The sequence below is a fragment of the Microcaecilia unicolor genome, chromosome 5 (genome assembly GCF_901765095.1).
Source record: "Microcaecilia unicolor chromosome 5, aMicUni1.1, whole genome shotgun sequence".
Classification (NCBI taxonomy): Eukaryota; Metazoa; Chordata; class Amphibia; order Gymnophiona; family Siphonopidae; genus Microcaecilia; species Microcaecilia unicolor.
Genome location: NC_044035.1, coordinates 315894085 through 315912951, shown reverse-complemented (window position 1 = coordinate 315912951; position 18867 = coordinate 315894085). Strand labels below are relative to the sequence as shown.

Sequence of the window (18867 nt, the reverse complement as noted above, 5' to 3'; positions counted from 1 at the left end):
TTACTAAAATTTTTGATGCCATGAATTGAGGTTATAATGGCAAAGATACCAAGCAACCAATAAAAATAAATTAGTAAACAGTTTCTAAAACAGAATCCCATAACAAACTATGAAACAAAATTCATTTTATATGTTTACTGTGGTGACTAGTTGTATCATAAGACAATACCATTATAACTGTAAATGGTGACATTTGGCACCATTTAATAACAGCAGCAACTACCACCACTATACAACACAACAACAGTATTGTAAACATAATGTAATTTGAGATGGTTTTATAAAATGTTTAAAACTAAAAATGTATAACGAAACAGGTATGTCAAGAATGTTTTTCTGCACCAGGCCTTGTACAGTACATATATATACTATACCTGTAAATATCAGCAGGTGTTTTGATATTTGGCAGTTCTAGCATCAAATGCCCATTGCCATTATTGTTCTTTTTTTTTCGCTTAGCCTCCTCTTTCTTTTCACTGAACTTCAAAGTAGTATTTTTCCCTGTGTTTATTCTCACCTGAAAAGTTTAAGACATGGAAATGTAGATGAGCATCTATCAATTTACAAACAGGTTAACTGAAGTGAATTAATATAGCATAAAAGTCATATGATTGCCTAAATTTTATTTTTTGAAGTACCTCACAGGTTTTAAAGCTTTCATTTGTAGGGTGACCATACAGATCTATGGCCAGGGAAATGAGCACAGCCAGCTTATGCCCTGCAGACAAATTTTGATTTCCCTAAGCAGGACTGACATGGAGCTATATAATCACCCTTGGCATAAGAGATGCAAGAGAAAGAATCCTGTAAACACGGTACTGTACAGGGGCTTTATGAGCAATGTGGATAAACAGGGTGCAAATATACAGAACAAAAACTGCTCCCAAACCACCGCCTCCTCCCACTGGCAAAGTGGGTGGAACAACAGTGGGTACATCACACAGAATGCAACTATAGCTTGGCATGACCTTGTACAAAGCTCCACAAATACTAAGATATATTCAAGATGCCATTCAACTTCTTTCTACACATTAAAAATATTACTAACTAGTAAAAAAGGCCCGTTTCTGTTTGTAAGGAAACGGGCGCTAGCAATGGTTTTTTTTTTTTTTTTTGGGTATCTGTAGAGTTGTTAGTAAAGTGTGTGTGTTTGAGTGTGTGTCACAGTGAGACACAGAGAGTGGAAAAGAGTGTGTGTGTGTGTGATACAGAGCTACAGTGTGCCAGAGTATGTGTCTGCATGTGTGCATGACCCCCTCATTCTATCCGATGTGCAGTTACCCCCACCTTTTGTGTTTGAAGTTCTGGGACCACAGGGGCGAGCAGTGAGTCTGAGTGTGAGTGTATGTGTGAGTGTGTGTATTTGAGTGTGTGCATGACCCCTTCCTTCTGTCCGTGTTGCAGGGTCGTCCCCTCCCCCCCCCATGTGTTTGTATTTTCAGTAACTTTTCCTTGTTTTAATCCTGCGATTGTGCTCTTTTGTCCATGCCCTCCATCCATCCATGTGTAACATTTGTCCTCTCCCCTTTCCCTCCCATTCTGTTCTCTCCCCCCTCTCCATGTGTTTTTGTCTGTCTCCCCTTGAAGTTCCAGGCCCCTCTCTTTTCCTCCCCCCCTCCCTGCATGTGAGAGAGAACATGTGTGTGTGTCAGACAGAGAGTTTGTGTGTTTGAGAGTGTGTGTCACACAAAAAGTGAAAGACTGTGTTGTGTGTGTGTGTATGACCCCTTCCTTCTGTCTGAGGTGCAGGGTAGTTTCTTTCCCCCCCCCTCCCCCCCCCCCCCCCCCCGTGTTTGGTTTTTCAGTTCCTTTTTTTTTTTTTTAATCTTGCGATTGTGCTCTTTTTTTTTTCCTGCCCTTTCTCTCCCATAAGTGTACCTGCTGTTAGGAAAGTTGGTCCGTCTGCTAAGCTTCATGCAGCTTGGGTTATAGTCCACGTCTCCTGCTGATGCGCCCAGAGGCTGTGTCTTCACCTTTGTTTTTGTTTTGTTAGTGCGGGTCCAGAGGGCGATTCAGCTTCCTGCAGCTTGCAGTGTGGTCGAGGTCCCCTGCTGAGTTGCCCAGAGGCTCTCTCTTCACCCTTTTGTTTTTTTTTTTGTTACTGTGGGTCTGGTGCCTTTTTTTTCTTTTTTTTTTTTGCATGTGCCAGCAGCCAGTTCCTGCGTTCAGCTGTGTTTGTTGACGTCATTGAGTTCGATGCTGCCTAGCAGACCACCTCCGTGCTGAGGGAGCCACGGTCCCAAGCATTAGAACGTTGGAAGTGAGTTTTATTATATAGGATGTGTGCTTATTCAGGTGTAAAAATTACTTCTTTCTAGCTTTATTAGAACCATGTAAGTCCTCCCCCTCTTTTCTCAAATCATTGCACTGGTCCTCCAATCTGCATCTACCTTTCAGCCTTTTCCTACCTCTTCTATTTACCCCACTACCTCCTCACTAACTCCATTCACTAGATAAGTTGTTGTCATCTGTGCCTTTCACTTCTATCAGCAGCTCTGCATGCTCTAGCTGCTTTGTCACAGGTCAGAAAAAGATGTCTTCGGTTGGTGCATCATACATGCTCTCTGGCTTCATTCAAATCCCAACTAAAAACCTAAAGACTGATACTCAGCCGCAGGATATCCGGATAACCTATCAGGCTATGTTCCACTCCATGTGGAAACTCAAACGAGTAAAACCTTTCTTCCCGAGATCCATTTTCTGTAACCTGATACAATTGATGGTGCTAAGTCACCTGGACTACTGCAACGCATTATACGCTGGCTGCAAAGAACAAACTATCAAGAAACTGCAAACAGCCCAAAATACCGCAGCCAGACTCATATTTGGTAAAACAAAATATGAAAGTGCAAAACCCCTAAGAGAGAAACTTCACTGGCTCCCACTGAAAGAGCGTATAGCATTCAAGATCTGCATGATGGTTCACAAAATCATCCACGGAGATGGACCTGTCTCCCAGAAATGCTAAAAGAACAGCCCACAAATTCCTTAATCTACACTTCCCCAACTGTAAAGGCATAAAACACAAGCTAACACATGCGACTAGCTTCTCCTACATGAGCACACAGCTTTGGAATGCGCTACCAACTGACCTAAAAACGATTAACAAAATAACTTTCGCAAATCTCTGAAAACCTCTCTCTTCAACAAGGCCTACAATGGGAATCCTTAACTTAATCATAACACTGCACCACTTCACCCTATTCTGATAGGTATCTTCCTATAACTGTCTGTATAGATCTTTTTCTCATCCCTGATCTTGTTGTAACACCAACTGTATTTGCTACCCTGGAATGGCGATGCCATAACAGGTTTTTGTAAGCCACATTGAGCCTGCAAATAGGTGGGAAAATGTGGGATACAAATGCAATAAAAATAAATATAATATGCCTAAGAAAATGATTCTCAACTCAGTTCTCAGGACGCCTCTCAGCCAGTCAGATTTTCATGATATCCATAAAGAATATGCATTAGATAAATGTGGACGGAGGCAGTAAATGTAAATCTATCTCATGCATATTCATTGAGGATATCTTCAAGAAATGAGTTGAGAACTCCTAGCCTAGGAAGAAGTGTGTCTGTTGCGAACTGGTGGGTCATTCATACAAACCCCATCATCAGATGATAACAGACATGAAGTTGAAGTCATCTAAGCAGGCCGCAGGAAGCTAGGAAACCACACAACAGGAGAGAGTCGCGCAGATGCCTAAGGGATCAGAGGGCGGAGATTTGCTTGAGCTGGAGCAAGCAAGGAGTGGGACGTTAAACATGCTAGATTCGTATTCATAATGATGGGGAAGCCGCTGTCCAGAAATGGGGAGGTTTGCTTGTGTCAAGTGAAGGAGTAAAAAGAGGAATGAAAATGCTAGGCTCATGTTTTGGCTGGGGCTTGAGCATTCAAATATCCTGGATGGACATAAAGGTGACATAGGAACAAACAGGGTGAATATGATTTCTCATTGAATGTCACATGTTTCAAAGAAAATAATTGGTTATGTATGGACAATGAAAATCAGCCTAGGAATTAACCAAGTTATCTGCATATATTTAGAACAGCAATTTTTTTTATCCATAATTAACAAGTTATTTGAACCTTTTAGAGGAAAACCAGGCCATCTCCAATTTTTGGATTATTTCAGCTGTGCACTGATTCACAGCCTCTATGGCCTAAAGACTTAGAAGAAAAACTGGGTCATATCCATACCTGCATACATACAGATTAAAGTCAACTCAGACATTGCTTGTTCTTTTTACTGAAATGTATACCTCACAACTCAGATGACCAATATCCCCCATTGTAACAAACTGGACTTGGCCCGCTATTATTCTCAGGTGCTCATTTTTACCTAGAAAACATTGAATATCGTAGCTATCCAGTTAAAAGATAACTACATAACCAGTTAAATTTTATCCAGTCAGCTGCCCCAAATTATCAAAAGGAAAGATTTGTCTAGCTAATTCCCAAAGCTAACCAGACAGATCTTTAAAATATCAACCCCCCTCCACCCATCACCACCATTACCTTTTAAAGACTGCTTTTAAATATAAAAACCTGGATCTGTCTAATCATAGCTCTATTAATTTTAAATATATTTTCTATAATAAATAGGTTTCCCAAAGTCTCTTATTTGCCTTGCTGGGATGTCCTGACTAGACTGTAAGCTCTACAGAGCAGAGACTGTTTATTATGTCTTTATTTCTAGTAACATTACAGAAATAAGTAGCAGTAATAAATCATATCCTGTAAGATATAATGCTATACACTAAAAAGCAATGCCTGGGCACAGCAGCTTCATTAACTTCAACTGCATGGAAGTAATCATCTTTGCTTCCTATAGCTACATGTGCTAGTTTTCCAGGTGTACAAGGTGACAAGCGGCAGCATGGATGCAAAAACACAGCCTTGAAACTAGAAACAATGCGTCAAGGCAGCACTGGGATGCTACAAATATTACTGAAAAAAGAGATTTCTATTCTTATGCATGATCATGAATAAAATTATCAAATCATATGATTTATCTAAGTCTGTGTTAGATTATTTTTCACATTAAGCATTCAAACCAACTTATAAGTCAAACTAAATATTCACATACAAATTTCCAACCCTACATACCCTGCCCTAAAATAACCCTCCTAAAATCTAACCAACCTCCCACTGGCATCCCTCAATAGAAACAGCACAGCAAAACCATCATCACATAACTCCAAGGCCAACACTACATCTATTACATGGCAGGAGCTACATGACTTTGTCCTGAAAATTATTGTGAATCTTAAATGTTATCTAAAATAATTATGGATTTCATTTTTGGTTTTACATCTTGTGTATTGTCGATCCACTATATCTAATGTACATTATTTTGTGAAGCATCTAGATATTTCAATAGGCTATGTATTTATTTATAATTTGATATACTGCTTTAATGACAAACAGATCAAACCGGTTTACAAACAAAATAAAAAAGCTAAGAAAATGAACTAAATACTCAGTAGGAAAGCAAAACACACAAAAGAACACTGCACAGTTAAAATGGCAATCCAATACAAAGCTGGCATTCATACGTTATCTCCCCCAGATACCGGTGCCCAAGAGAGCTGCCTCACTCAATGGAGTATGCCTGCTGAAACAACCATGCCTTCAAAAGTGCTTTTAATTTCTTTAGATTGAATTCACTGTGTATAGACAGTGGCATGAAGTTCCACAAATGTAGGACAACAAAGAAAAAAAGTACTGTGACGCGTAATTTCCATTTGAGCTAAGTGGGGCCCCAGTATTACATTAACAATTAGTAGCAGCTGGTCTCAAAATCTTGCAAGGGAGTGCAGATGTAAAATAAGGAACAAAAGATCAAGTTTTAATCCAAATCTCAAGGGTTGGGGATCAGTTTACAATGCTAAGGAAGACAGATGGACAGTTCCAGACAGTACTGTATTTTCATACATATATTTAATTCTACATAAGGCCTACCCTTATGCTGAAAAGAGTCATATACAGCTGACTTTAAGTTATCGGTGATAGAGTATACAAAAAAAAAACATGGAAACAGAGAAGCTGGATGCTTATTCTCCGTTTATAAGTCTGTCTATGACTGGTGCCGCCAAGAAGAAACCTTGAATAAACTCAACCGAAGGAAGTATGTATATCGTGGAAGGTCTGCCAATTTGAAACAATGGATACTATTGCAAAAAGAAAGTTACAAGGTGATCTCAACTATCAGCATCAAACAAAAGGCCAAAGCACTTGCCATTGAGATGAAAATACTAGGTTTTGATGGAGGGGTTAATTGGACTCACATATTTATGCGTAGAAATGATTTCTCAGTTAGGGCCAAAACCACGGTTGGTCAGAGGCTACCAGAAGATTGGGGAAAAAATGGTTAACTTCCATGATTTTGTCAGAGACAAGAAACTTAAAGATAATCTTTTACTGGGAAGCATTCTTAACATGGATGAAGTCCCTATGGCATTTGACATAAGTACATAAGCATCGTCATGCCGGGACAGACCAAGGGTTGTATTGCAGAAAAAGTGGGAGAGCGACCAAGGATACCAGAAACTGGAGGATGTTCGATAAAAAACAGTTTTATTGATAATTTGAAGACTCGACACAACGTCGTGTTTCGGCCGTCAGGCCTGCATCAGGAGTCTCTGGGACAAAATATTGCAAAATGACGTTGAGGATAATCCTTCAGACGTAACGTTGTAGTCTTTAAAAAGACTGTATTTAGGAAAAAGTTACCGTCAGATGCGCTGCGTGCGCTGTTTGTAATGCAGTTTGGGGTCCATCGCACCCTGTCTCCAACAGCGGCCAAAAGAACAAACAATTTGTCCTGCCCATCCCAGAAATAGTGGATTATTCCCATGTCCATTCAATAACATTCTATAGACTTTTCCTCCAGGAAGCCGTCCAACCCTTTTTTAAAGTCCGCTAAGAGGCATATTTTCAAAACACTTAGCCTTCCAAAGTTCCATAGGTTTCTATGGAACTTTGGAAGGCTAAGTGCTTTGAAAATATGCCTCATGCATGTCAACCGCCTTAACCACTTTTACTAGCAACGAATTCCAGAGTCTAACTATGCGTTGAGTGAAGAAAAATTTCCTCTGGTTTGTTTTAAATTTACTACACTGCAGCTTCATCGCATGCCCCCTAGTCCTACTATTTTTGGAAAGCGTAAACAGATGCTCCACATCGACCCGTTCCATTCCACTCATTATCTTATAGACCTCTATCATATCTCCCCTCAGCCGCCTTTTCTGCAAGCTGAAGGGCCCCAGCCTCTTTAGCCTTTCCTCATAGGGAAGTCATCCCATCCCCTGTATCATCTTTGTCACCCTTCTCTGCACCTTTTCTAATTCCACTATATCTTTTTTGAGGTGCGGCAACCAGAATTGAACACAATACTCGAGGTGCGGTCACACCATGGAGCGATACAATGGCAGAATAATATCCTCATTTTTGTTTTCCCATCCCTTTCCTAATAATACCCAACATTCTATTTGCTTTCCTAGCCGCAGCAGCACATTGAGCAGAAGGTTTCAACGTATCATCAACGATGACACCTGGATCCCTTTCTCGGTCCGTGACTCCTAACGCTGAACCCTGCATGACGTAGTTTGGGTTCCTCTTTCCCATATGCATCACTTTGCACTTGTTCACATTAAATGTCATCTGCCATTTAGACACCCAGTCTCCCAGTCCTCTTGTAATTTTTCACAATCTTCCCGCGATTTGACGACTTTGAATAACTTTGTGTCATCAGCAAATTTGATTACCTCACTAGTTACCCCCATCTCTAGGTCATTTATGAATATGTTAAAAAGCAGAGGTCCCAGCACAGATCCCTGAGGGACCTCACTAACTACCCTTTCTCCATTGCAAAAATTAACCTTTTAACCCTACTCTCTGTTTCCTATCTTTCAACCAGTTTTTAATCCACAGTAAGACACTACCTCCAATCCCATGTCCCTCTAATTTCCTCTGTAGTCCTTCATGAGGGACTTTATCAAACGCCTTCTGAAAATCTAGATACACAATATCAACCGGCTCACCTTTGTCCACGTTTGTTTACCCCTTCAAAGAAATGCAGCAGATTGGTGAGGCAATATTTTCCTTCACTAAATCCATGTTGACTTTGCCCCATTAGTCCATGCTTTTGAATGTGCTCTGTAATTTTGTTCTTGATAATAGTCTCTACCATTTTGCCCGGCACCGACGTCAGACTCACCAGTCTATAATTTCCCGGATCTCCTCTGGAACCTTTTTTAAATATCGGCGTTACATTGTCCACCCTCCAATCTTCTGGTACCATGCTCGATCTTAAGGATAAATTACAAATCACTAACAGTAGCTCTGCCAGCTCATTTTTTAATTCTATCAACTAGAACAGTAGCTGAATGAGGCAGCAAAACGGTCTTGATTACAATGGGCCATGAACGGACCAGTGATGGGAGGAAATTAAAACCACTGGCCATTTTCAAACGCTTAACTATGCCTCACAAAAAATTTCTGAGGTGTAGTCATGATGGTCAACAAAAAAAGGCTGGATGAATGAAGTCATTATTAAAGAGTTCTTCCGTGCTCGATCTGGTGGATTTTTTACTCAGAAGTCTTTACTTACATTCAACTCAATGGCAGACCACAAACCTGAATCTGTTAAGAAGATGTTAAACAATGCTGGGGCTCATATTGCTGGCATCCCCGGCATGTACTTGCAAACTACAACCATTGGACATTGCCATCAATCACCCATTTAAAACGCTCGTAAGAACAGAGTAAGATAAGTGGATGTGAGAAGGAACTCATTCATTCACAACAGCGCGCATCATATGCAGAAGTTTTCTGTTGGGTAGAGACTGCTTGGAATACTGTGAAGCCAACTTCCATTATCCATGGCTTTTAAAAGGCAGGCTTACTTGACAGCAACAAGTTACCATATTCAGGAGTTACGTCTGTGCTCATCTCGCCCTCTGGTGGCGAGAACCGGTGGCTGCTGTGGACCGTCACCCGTTCCTGATTTCAGTCCGGTCCGGATCTTCCGGGCTGTCAGACTTGCTTGCTCGGATTGAACCTACACAGCACCCGTAGTTTCCTGGTGATGGTTGCAGCTGAGCTCCAGGTGCTGCTGGGCTTATTAGCCATTCTGAAACCTGGCTGCTTTGCCTTTGCATTGGGTCTTAGGCCCTGGTCGTGGGTGCTTGTGCACTTCTGCCTGAGAGACTTTGTCTGGATCTGTTTCTGTGTTTGCTGGTTTCCTGCTTTTTGAACCTTGCCTGATCCTGGACTTTGCTTTGCTTGCCGCCTGCCTTTTGAACCTTTGCCTGGACCTGGGCTTTGTTTTTGCTTGCAGCCTGCCTTTTGAACCTTTGCCTGGACCTGGACTTTGTTTTGCTTGCCGCCTGCCTTTTGAACCTCTGCCTGGACCTGTCTTCTGCTTGCTGGCTGACCGCCAGAGACCTTGCCTGGATTTGCCGGTACATCTGTTCTGCCTTGCTTCTGGTGTGGGGTGGTTTTGCCTGCCACTGCTGCTCCTCGGCAGTGGCCCAAGGGCTCACAAACCCAGTTCCTGTTTAGTGAACGTGACATCAGGGCCCTATTTACTAAGGTGCATTAGTGTTTTTAGCACATGCCCTAACCATGTAGGCGCCTATATGGATATTGTAGGCACATACATGGTTAACACGCTTATATGTTTAACGCACGTTAAAAACATTAACGCACCTATAATGCTGCTTACTAAACAGGGCCCTCAGACTCCAGTGATGATGATGAACATTTTGCTGACACTGATGGCAACATCAACTTTGAAAGCTTTACTTCTGGTGATGAAGAGGGAAAATGATGACCAAGAAATTAATCATTGAATTTACTTTTGAACTTGTGAAAACGGGTTGGTGAAGTTGATTTGGACATGTTGTCTTTTTGCTATTAGTTAAATAAAAAGATATACAGTTTATTATTGAATTCACATCTCACATTACATTACATTTGGGCTTAAATCCTGCTACTACCTTTCAGTTCTACGCGGGTTACAAACATCAGAAAAGAAAGAAGGAACCAGCAACATAAACTCCAGCCTGCAAAAATGTCTTTAAGGGACAATTCTATAACTGTGCACATAAAATTAGGTGCCCAGAGGGCACCTGGTAGAAACCTATTCTCTAAAAGAACGATGGCAACTACTTTGTTTGATAGAATACTAGCTTAACAGGGTAGATATGCATTTATGCACTAAAGTGCGAGAACTTACAACTTACTTAGCTGTTCCTAAGTTTCAGTGATATGTGCATAATTTACACTATACTGTAAGTTACAGATGTAATTGTGCAACCCACCCAGACACCACCTCTTTGTATGCCCACGTGCAGATATGCATGTAGTTTCAAAATGGCGCTATGTGTACATGTATGCTTGTACATGCTAGTATCCTAAACATTTACATGTGTAACTGTCATGTAAATGTTAGTGCCAACAGAAGCTGCTCTCAACCCAAGCCTCAAGACACCCCCAGTCAGTCTGATTTTCAGGATATCCAAAATGTAAGTCTACTGCATGCATATTCATTTTGAATATCCTGAAAATCAGACTGACTGTATGAGTCCCAAGGTCTGGGTTAAGAAACCCTAGAGTAAAACAAAGATAATTTAAAAGCTAACAGCTAGTTTAAAGCTAAACAATGAAACAAATATAATCAACTAAACCCAACAGATTCTGAATTTATATTGGCATATTTTGAAGCTTAAACTGCTATAAATGCAATTTTGCCGATTCTTCTTAATGACTATGCATAGTTTTCAGATGCTTAAATTATGTCTTACTTGATAATTTTCTTTCCTTTAGTCCTGCCAGACCAGTACAGACTAATGGGCAGCTGTGCTCATCCACAAGCAGATGGAAACAGAAACGGAAAGTAGATCCATGTGATTTGCCCTCTTAGGGCCCTGTACAGCTGTAGAATGCTCAGTATACTGTCTAGCCAAGCCTGGTGTTCCACTTTGAACAATCGGACAACCAAAAAGGAGAGTGAAACTCAATCTTCGGCAGCATATGAATACAGACAGCATGCAAATCCTCAACTGACTTCCAGATATTTCACTGAGTTAGGAGTGGTGAAATCAGCCCACATGATACTGAATCAGGCAGGCAGGCATATCCTCCACTGTCAGATATTTCACCAAGTCAGGAGGTATGTCTTCAGTCAAAACGCAACTGAATAAAACAGGGCAAACTCTCTACTAACAGACATTCCACTGAGTAAGGAGACATGACCTCTCCACAAACGTGACTGGAGAAAGAAGGTACAACCTCCACTAACAGCCAGCTGGCACACTGAGTAAGGAGGTACCCACTCAAACACTTACTAAAAAAAGTAGGCCTTCGTTCGACTAACATGGCACCATTCCACAGAGCGATGAGTTACACCAGAAACGGAGCATGAAAACAAAGACATCCAGGAAAGAAAACATATCTGAAAAATAACAAGACAAACAGGAAGGGTTCTGGACTGGTCGGTTAGGACTACAGGAAAGAAAATTATCGAGTAAGACATAGTTTAACCTTCCTTTATGTCCTTGCCAGTCCAGTCCAGACTAATGGGATAGGACAAAGCAGTTCCCTACAAAGGGTGAGCCTACCTCCGTAGATAAAACTGGAATAACAGAGCCTGGAAGGAGATGCATTTGACCCTGATTCTAGACTGGGGACCCCAGAAATAAGCAAATTTGACCTCCAGAAGCCGCTAACTGCTGCTTCAAATGTGAGAAATGAATCTCCACCTAACATCTACCAGCAACCGAGCTGGACCAAGATACCACCAGAGGAGTATACAGGCATGTGGCAGTTGATAATTCAAAGGTGAAAGAATGGTGAGATAGCGCAACCAGAAAGCAACGTGAGCCAGCACATGCTAGGAATGGCAGGCCCAAGAGAATCACCTGCCTCTGTGACCCTTGCTCAAGAATCCTGGTCAACAGAATAGATCTAATATCCCAGACAAATGCTACTTGCCTTCCAACTAGCATTGGCGGTACACCATATAGGAAACAGAATGAGTCGCGGACCCCTGAAAAGTCCTGCCGACCTGACAGCTAATCCACATAGGACAGGCCTGCAGCCAAGGCCATAGCTGAATTGATGCCAAGTAAAATAACATCCAGCTGGATTCCCCACTTTTTTCTAAATCAGCAAAGTGAAGGAAACAAAACAGCAGATGCTCAGCAAGGGGAGAGCACGGCGAGCCCAACTGGTCCACACAGCAACTCAGCTGATAGACTGACAAGAAGGAGCTCTGGCCACAGAAGTGCCAGAGGAGTCAAGCCAGGAACTCGGAAAGACAGAGGAAGTCCACCCCCTGAAAAAATAAGAACAACCCCGAGAACTGGCAGACAGCTGATACTGTGGCTAGAACTGAACCCTTGGGCTGAAAACACCTGTAGCATAGCAAAGACCCCCGCCAGGAGGAAAAGTCCAGATGAAAGCCTAAGCACGTATATTGCCAGACGACCTGAAAAGGACAGAGACAGAGATGTCCAAGCCAACCCCCAGGAAGAGGAGGCAGAGCCCCGCAGAGACCAATTAGCACAGAGTTCCTCAAAGATGAAGCCAAGCAGACCTTTGCCAAGCAGAAAGGCTGGCCCGAGGAAAAAAAAACTGAAAACATATTGTCGTAGATCAGAAGAACCAACTGCTGGCCACAGAGGAACAGGTTCCTTTAGGCTCGACCGAGAACATTGCAGTAGGCTCCAAATAGCCCTCCCATGGTAGGTGCGGACATCAGCCGACCTCCACTGATCAGAAAGAGAGAAAGCGCATAAACAGCCACAAGCTAGACGACTCCCCATAGCCCAGACTAGCAGATGCCCGCCACACTGACAAGTAGTCGGCCTGGGGAGCGCCAAACCCATAGGATTTTGTCGCTTTGTAAAGACGAAGCAGGTATGAGCTAGAAGTATGCTCGAGAACCAAGCCTCCAAAGAAAGGAGACATCTGGCCACGAAACAGCAGACAGTGCCCACAATTCAGACAGATCACTGAGGGTGGCAATCCATCCACAACCTGCAACTCAGAGAGAGAGAGAGAAAGAGAGAGAGAATGGAGACTACTGCAGCCACAACACATTGGACACCTGTGCAGCTCAAAGAGACAGCTCTGACTTGCTGATCCCTAGGAGACTTTTGCAGCATCCCAACCCAATGGGATGTCAGCATAGGAGACCCAAAGCCAAAGGCTGCCACTCTGAAGGCAATGAGACTGCCGCAGTGCTGAACCAAATGAGACAGCCAAACTCCCAAAACAGAGGTGCCTTTAGCTATGAAATACCGGAGGAGTCTGCCCACAGCAAAAAGGAGCCTGCTGCAGCTACACAATACAGGAGATGGATATGTACTGAATAGATGTCCGTACCCTGAACAGAGAAGACTACTGCCACCATGACAAAGAGGAGACGTCTGCAACTCAGCAGAGAGGAGATTGCTGAAGCACTGACCTAGAGGAGATGTCTGCAACTCACAAGAGAGAAGACTGGTGCAGCTACGACTACAGGTGACGTCTGCAACCCAGAAGAGTCAATCACTGCGGCCGAGACTCAAAGGAGATGTCTGCAACTCAGAACAGAGAAGACTGTTGAAGATGACACCTAGAAGAAATGTCAGTAAATCAGAGGAGATGAGACTGCTACAGATGTTACTTACCGGAGGTGTCTGCAACGCATGCAGAAAAGAGGCGACTGCGGTAGCTGTGAAGTCTCAGACTCAGAAGAGAGAAAACTGCAGCAGCTGAGAAATACAAGATATATCTGCAACACAGAAGAAGGGTGACTGAAATACAGGAGACATCTGCACTCCGAAAAGACGAGACCAACGCAGCAAATATGCAGAGGAGACACCCGCAACTTAGAAGCAAGGAGACTGCCACAGCTGAAATATACCATAGATGTCTGCAACTCAGAAGTGAGGAGACTGCTGTATATGAGAGATACTGGAGACGACTCCAACCCTAAGCAAGGAGACAGCCACAACTGCAATACACCGGAGATGCCTGCAACTCAGCAACGATGAGACTGCTGCAGCTATGAATTACCAGAGACTTCTGCAACTCTGCAGCAATGAGCTGGTGCAGCTGTGAATTACCGAAGATGTCTGCAACTCAGCAGTGATGAGATTGCTGCAGCTGTGAATTACCAGAGATGTCTTTAACTCAGAAGAGTGGAGACTGCAGGAGCTGTGAAATACCGGAGATGGCCACAACTCAGAAGAGAGGAGACTGCTGCAGTGGTGTAATACGGGACATGTCCGCAACTCAGAAAAGAAGAGACTGCTGAAGCTGAAACGGAACCACAGGAGTTGTCTGCAACTAACAAGAGGAGACTACTGTAGATGTGAAACACAGGCGTTGTCTACAGCTCCAAAGAGGATACCACTATAAATGTGTACTCCAGAAGGTGTCTGCTACTCAAGGAGAGGAGACTGCCGAGGCCTAGACTACCTGAGCGGTCTGCAACTCTGAAGAGAAGAGACTGCTGTAGCTGTGAAATCCAGAAGGTGTCTGTAACTCCAAAGAGAGGAGACTGTTGTAGGTGTGCAGAAGAGGAGAAGTCCACCATGCAGAATAGAAGCGTCTGGTTTAGCTGAGATATACAGAAGACCGCCCCTCAGAAAGAGGAGACTGCTGTCGCTCCAAAACACAAGAGAGGTCTGCAACCCAAATGAGAAGAGACTGCTCTGACAAGCATGCAGCGCACACACCTGAGAAGAGATGAGACAGCTCTAGCTGTGAAATTCAGATGTATCCAACTCAGAAGACGGGAGACTGCCGGGCCAGCGGTCTGCGACCCCAACAACTCAGAAGAGACACCTCTGGAGCTCCACATACACAAGAGAACTCCACTGCTGGCAAGGAGAAGACCACAGAGGGGAAGACTGCAAGGACTGGGTGACTACTGAAGCCCCAAAATTGTGCCTGCTTTGAATGAGGAAACTTGGGAAGGCACAGACTCTGGCAGCTGCCTATGAGAAGCAGAAAGAGAGCCGAACTTGAAGGCCAGGCAACTCCTGCAGCCCGAATTGCCAGAAAACCCAGACAGTCCCAAAGGAGCGCACAAGAAATAGCTGAGAAGAACCATACAGCTCAGCTCATGTGCCCACCTTTTTTTTTTTTTTTTTTGTAACCGGAGAAGAAGCGTTCACTACAAAAAAAAAAGCTGCTGCAATCGGGAGCTGAACTGACCAGGGAACATGCCCCACCTAAAGAAAACCGCTAGAACAAACAAAGGAGGACATAAGCTGTGCAACGATGTGCCTCGCAGGTGGGAAACCTCTGACCCCCATTGATAACACAGAACCGCAAAACTAGGAAGAAAACAGGGTGTCAGAACCTGTCGCACAATGGCATAGAGGAAAAAAATGAAACAGCGACCCTAGAGTAGCCAACCGCACTCCCACTATATAGGCCGGCTAGATTTGCATGGGACAGCCAACCGCCGATAAGTAGCACAGCAACTTACCTCAAGGACATTTTTTTTTAAACAATAGAAATAGAGACACGCATGCCCTCCAAACCGCACACAGGATCCAGTACAGTTGCACCTCCACAATCTGACCCAGACCAAAAGAAGAGAGGTAAGTAAGCAGGGCAAAGACCCGGCACCACCAGGTTTGACCCCAGTGCCAAGAATGCAAAGACAGCTTCCATCACTGTGAGGAGTTTCTGCTCAACTGCCATCTAGGAATTCCCCAGGCCAGGAGCTGACTGAGAAGCACCAGATGGGAGCTGCGAATACCATCCACCATCCGCTGGAGACAGAGCACTCTGAGCATTCTACAGCTACGAAGGTCCTTAAGAGGGCAAATCACATGGATCTACTTTCTGTTTCCATCTCCATTCGCTGGTGAATGAGCACAACTACCCATTAGTCAGGACTGATCTCGCAAGAATGTAAAGGAATGAAACATTTATACACTGAAGCTGCTCAGGCTTATGTCCTCCCTGACTGTAGGTCACTTTCATGTTTCTTTTAATCCCATCAAATTGATATTGTACATTTGCTGACAATTATATTTATATTGAAAGAGAAAATCTGTGAAGAAATAGTACTGTACAAACCTTTTTAGGTTCAACTGTATGAGAAAAATAAATTGTTGGTACAGATTCCTCTCCAGCAGCTGTATCATCTTCATCATTAGTGTGATAACGATCTGTACCGTTAACTTGTTCACTGAACAATTCTGATTCTGTTTTTTCATTTTGTACATCGCCCTGAGTAAGAGAGTTTTCCACTCTGTATGTCACATTCAGATCTGTCTTTTTATCTTCTTTTTCTTCTTCAGGAGAAGCTGATTCTTCTCTATTGGCATCAACAGTTTCAGATAAACTACGAAAACACAAGAAGGTGTGGGGTTTTTGTATATAAAGAGAGAAAACTAATCAAAACCAAAAAAATCCAACAATTCATGATGAAGTTGAAAGCTGTCATAAATAAGCAAGTAGTGAAATGAATCAAAATAATGAATACGGATAAGAACAATAGAACACTATGATACCATGCTATATCTCAACAGCATCATATAAACAAAAACAGCTTATCTGAAATTTGGAGTTTTTCCGATGACAATACAACTTGCACCAATTTCACAGAGTTTTCAAGAAAAAATTCTAGGCTTATATGGAGAATTCTGCTGTACCCCTAGCTATGTAGTTGCTCAGGTTTACAACTGGAAAAAAAGCCAAACTGGTGTACAGATCAATTTCCCGTGGATAGGTGGTATGGCTTGTTGAATTGCTGTCAGCAAAGAATACCTACTCCATTAAAGGTAAGCAATTTCATTCATTGTTTTTGCCTTTTTAGCACATTTTATGAAAAAGATGTACTTACATTAGTTGGAAATATATTCAAATATCCCCACTGAAATATAGTTATGGCTATATACTTACAGTTCTATATTTTCAATTCCAGGAAAAATATCTATACAATTCCAGTTCTGACAAGGATATGATCACAGACGAAAAAGCCTCAGAACTCAAAACAGCACTTCATTGATCGTGCTTTTAAGATTCAATCATGGGCATAAAAAACCTCCATACGTAATCCAACATGTCCACACCATAAGTAGTAAATTGCACCGTATAAAAGTGGAATAACATCCAAAATACTAGTCAATTTCATTCTAACTCGGAGAACAAAAAGAACTTATCTTTTCAGAGCTTTCTGGTTCTGTCGACAAAGGCCAATGCTTTGTGATATAGAATCGCTGCTTCAGGGCTTATGAAGGACCATTCCATCAAAGTTCTAAATGCTGCATCATCTCCCATTTACAGTTCTACAATGTAGTAATACGCTCTAATCACACTGAACTAAACCCTAACATTTGGTTTTGAGATCAGACTCTAAATATATAGAGAAACCATTCAAATAGTTTGTATGGAGTTAGAAGGATCTAGGGATTGCCCTGATACCAGATGACAAACCTCTTTATCTGAAACCATATAACCTCCTGGTAGACAGGGTTGTGGAGTTGGAGTCAGAAGCAATACTGAGTGGAATCAGAGTCAGAATCAGTAAAAATGTACCAACTCCTGACTCTAGCTTCAAAATAAAAGGGAAAATTAGGTTCTTACCTTGGTAATTTTCTTTCCTTTAGACACAGCAGATAAATCCATTAACTGATGGAGTTGTATCCGCCTACCAGCAAGTGGAGATAGAGAACACTGAAAAACCATAGTGCCTCTTGGACCGCTAGCCCCAACTGCCTTCAGTATTTGAGATTTCCAAAGCAGAGTGAACCATAAAGGTATAATAACATAAACTTTCCTCACAGCGAACAATCGCCCCAGAACAGGAGCATCAAAGGAGGGATGATCTCAACCTCCTGTAGTAGAACATCATGTAGAAATTCTGATAACTGTTTTCCAACTTCTCCCAATGAGATTTATATCTGCATGAAAGATCTGAACAAAAAACAGTCAGACAGGGAGGGATCATGGATTCAATACTTGAGCTCCAAAAACAGCTTCCTGCTTCGCTGCAAAATCCAGCCTGTAATGCTGGGAAAAAGAGAGCTGAGGAGCCCAAGTAGCCGCACTACAGATCTCTGGAAGAGAGTGTGCACCCGTTTCAGCCCATGAGGAGGAAATCGCTCTCGTGGAATGCGCCTTAAACGCTTCAGGCGGAGACAGACCTGAAAGCAGATTACCAGCAAAAATGACTTCCTTGAGCCAACGGGCTATAGTGGCCTTAGACGGCGGGCCTCCACGCCGAGGACCTAACAACAAGACAAAAAGGTGATCAGAAGTCCTGAAGTCATTTGACATCCGTAGATACTGCGCCTTGCGGACATCCAGAAGATGTAACTGCTCAAAGGAGTCCGGGAACTCTTCCCTAGAAAAGGAAGGAAGAAAAATGGGCTGGTTCAGGTGAAATGCTGAAACCACCTTAAGCAGGAAGGAAGGCACAGTACGTACCGTTACTCTGGACTCCGAGAATTGCAGAAAAGGGTCCCGACGGGACAGTAACTGCAGCTCAGACACACGTCTAGACAATGTCATGGCCACCAAGAAGACTGTCTTGAGAGCCACATCCTTCTCCGAAGCTTGCTTAAGTGGCTTGAAGGGCGAACACTGAAGAGCCTTCAACACCAGCCCCAGGTTCCAGGCCGGACAGGGCAACTGGACAGGAGGACGGAGCCTAGGCACCCCTCTGAGAAATCGGGCAATGTCCGGATGAGCAGCAAGGGACAAGCCAGCGACTTTCCCTCGCTAGCATGATAATGCTGCCACTTGCACCTGCAGGGAATTGTAAGCCAGGCCTTTTTGTAAGCCCTCCTGCAAAAAGTCCAGCACTGTCGAGGCTGTAGCCCACGCGGGTGTGAGTGCCTTTG

At 43.0% G+C, this 18867-nt stretch overlaps 1 protein-coding gene across 4 annotated transcripts in view; it reads right to left on the bottom strand.

Moving 5' to 3' along the window:
• The window catches only part of URI1 (URI1 prefoldin like chaperone), a 211737-nt gene that overhangs the window by 9901 nt on the left and 182969 nt on the right, over positions 1-18867 (bottom strand). For all 4 annotated transcript variants that reach the window (XM_030204398.1, XM_030204400.1, XM_030204397.1 and 1 more), the window contains 2 exons: positions 16097-16364; positions 375-517 (listed from right to left, as the gene is read on the bottom strand). In XM_030204398.1, the coding sequence (XP_030060258.1) occupies positions 375-517; positions 16097-16364 (411 nt within the window). The remainder of the gene's footprint in view (positions 1-374; positions 518-16096; positions 16365-18867) is intronic.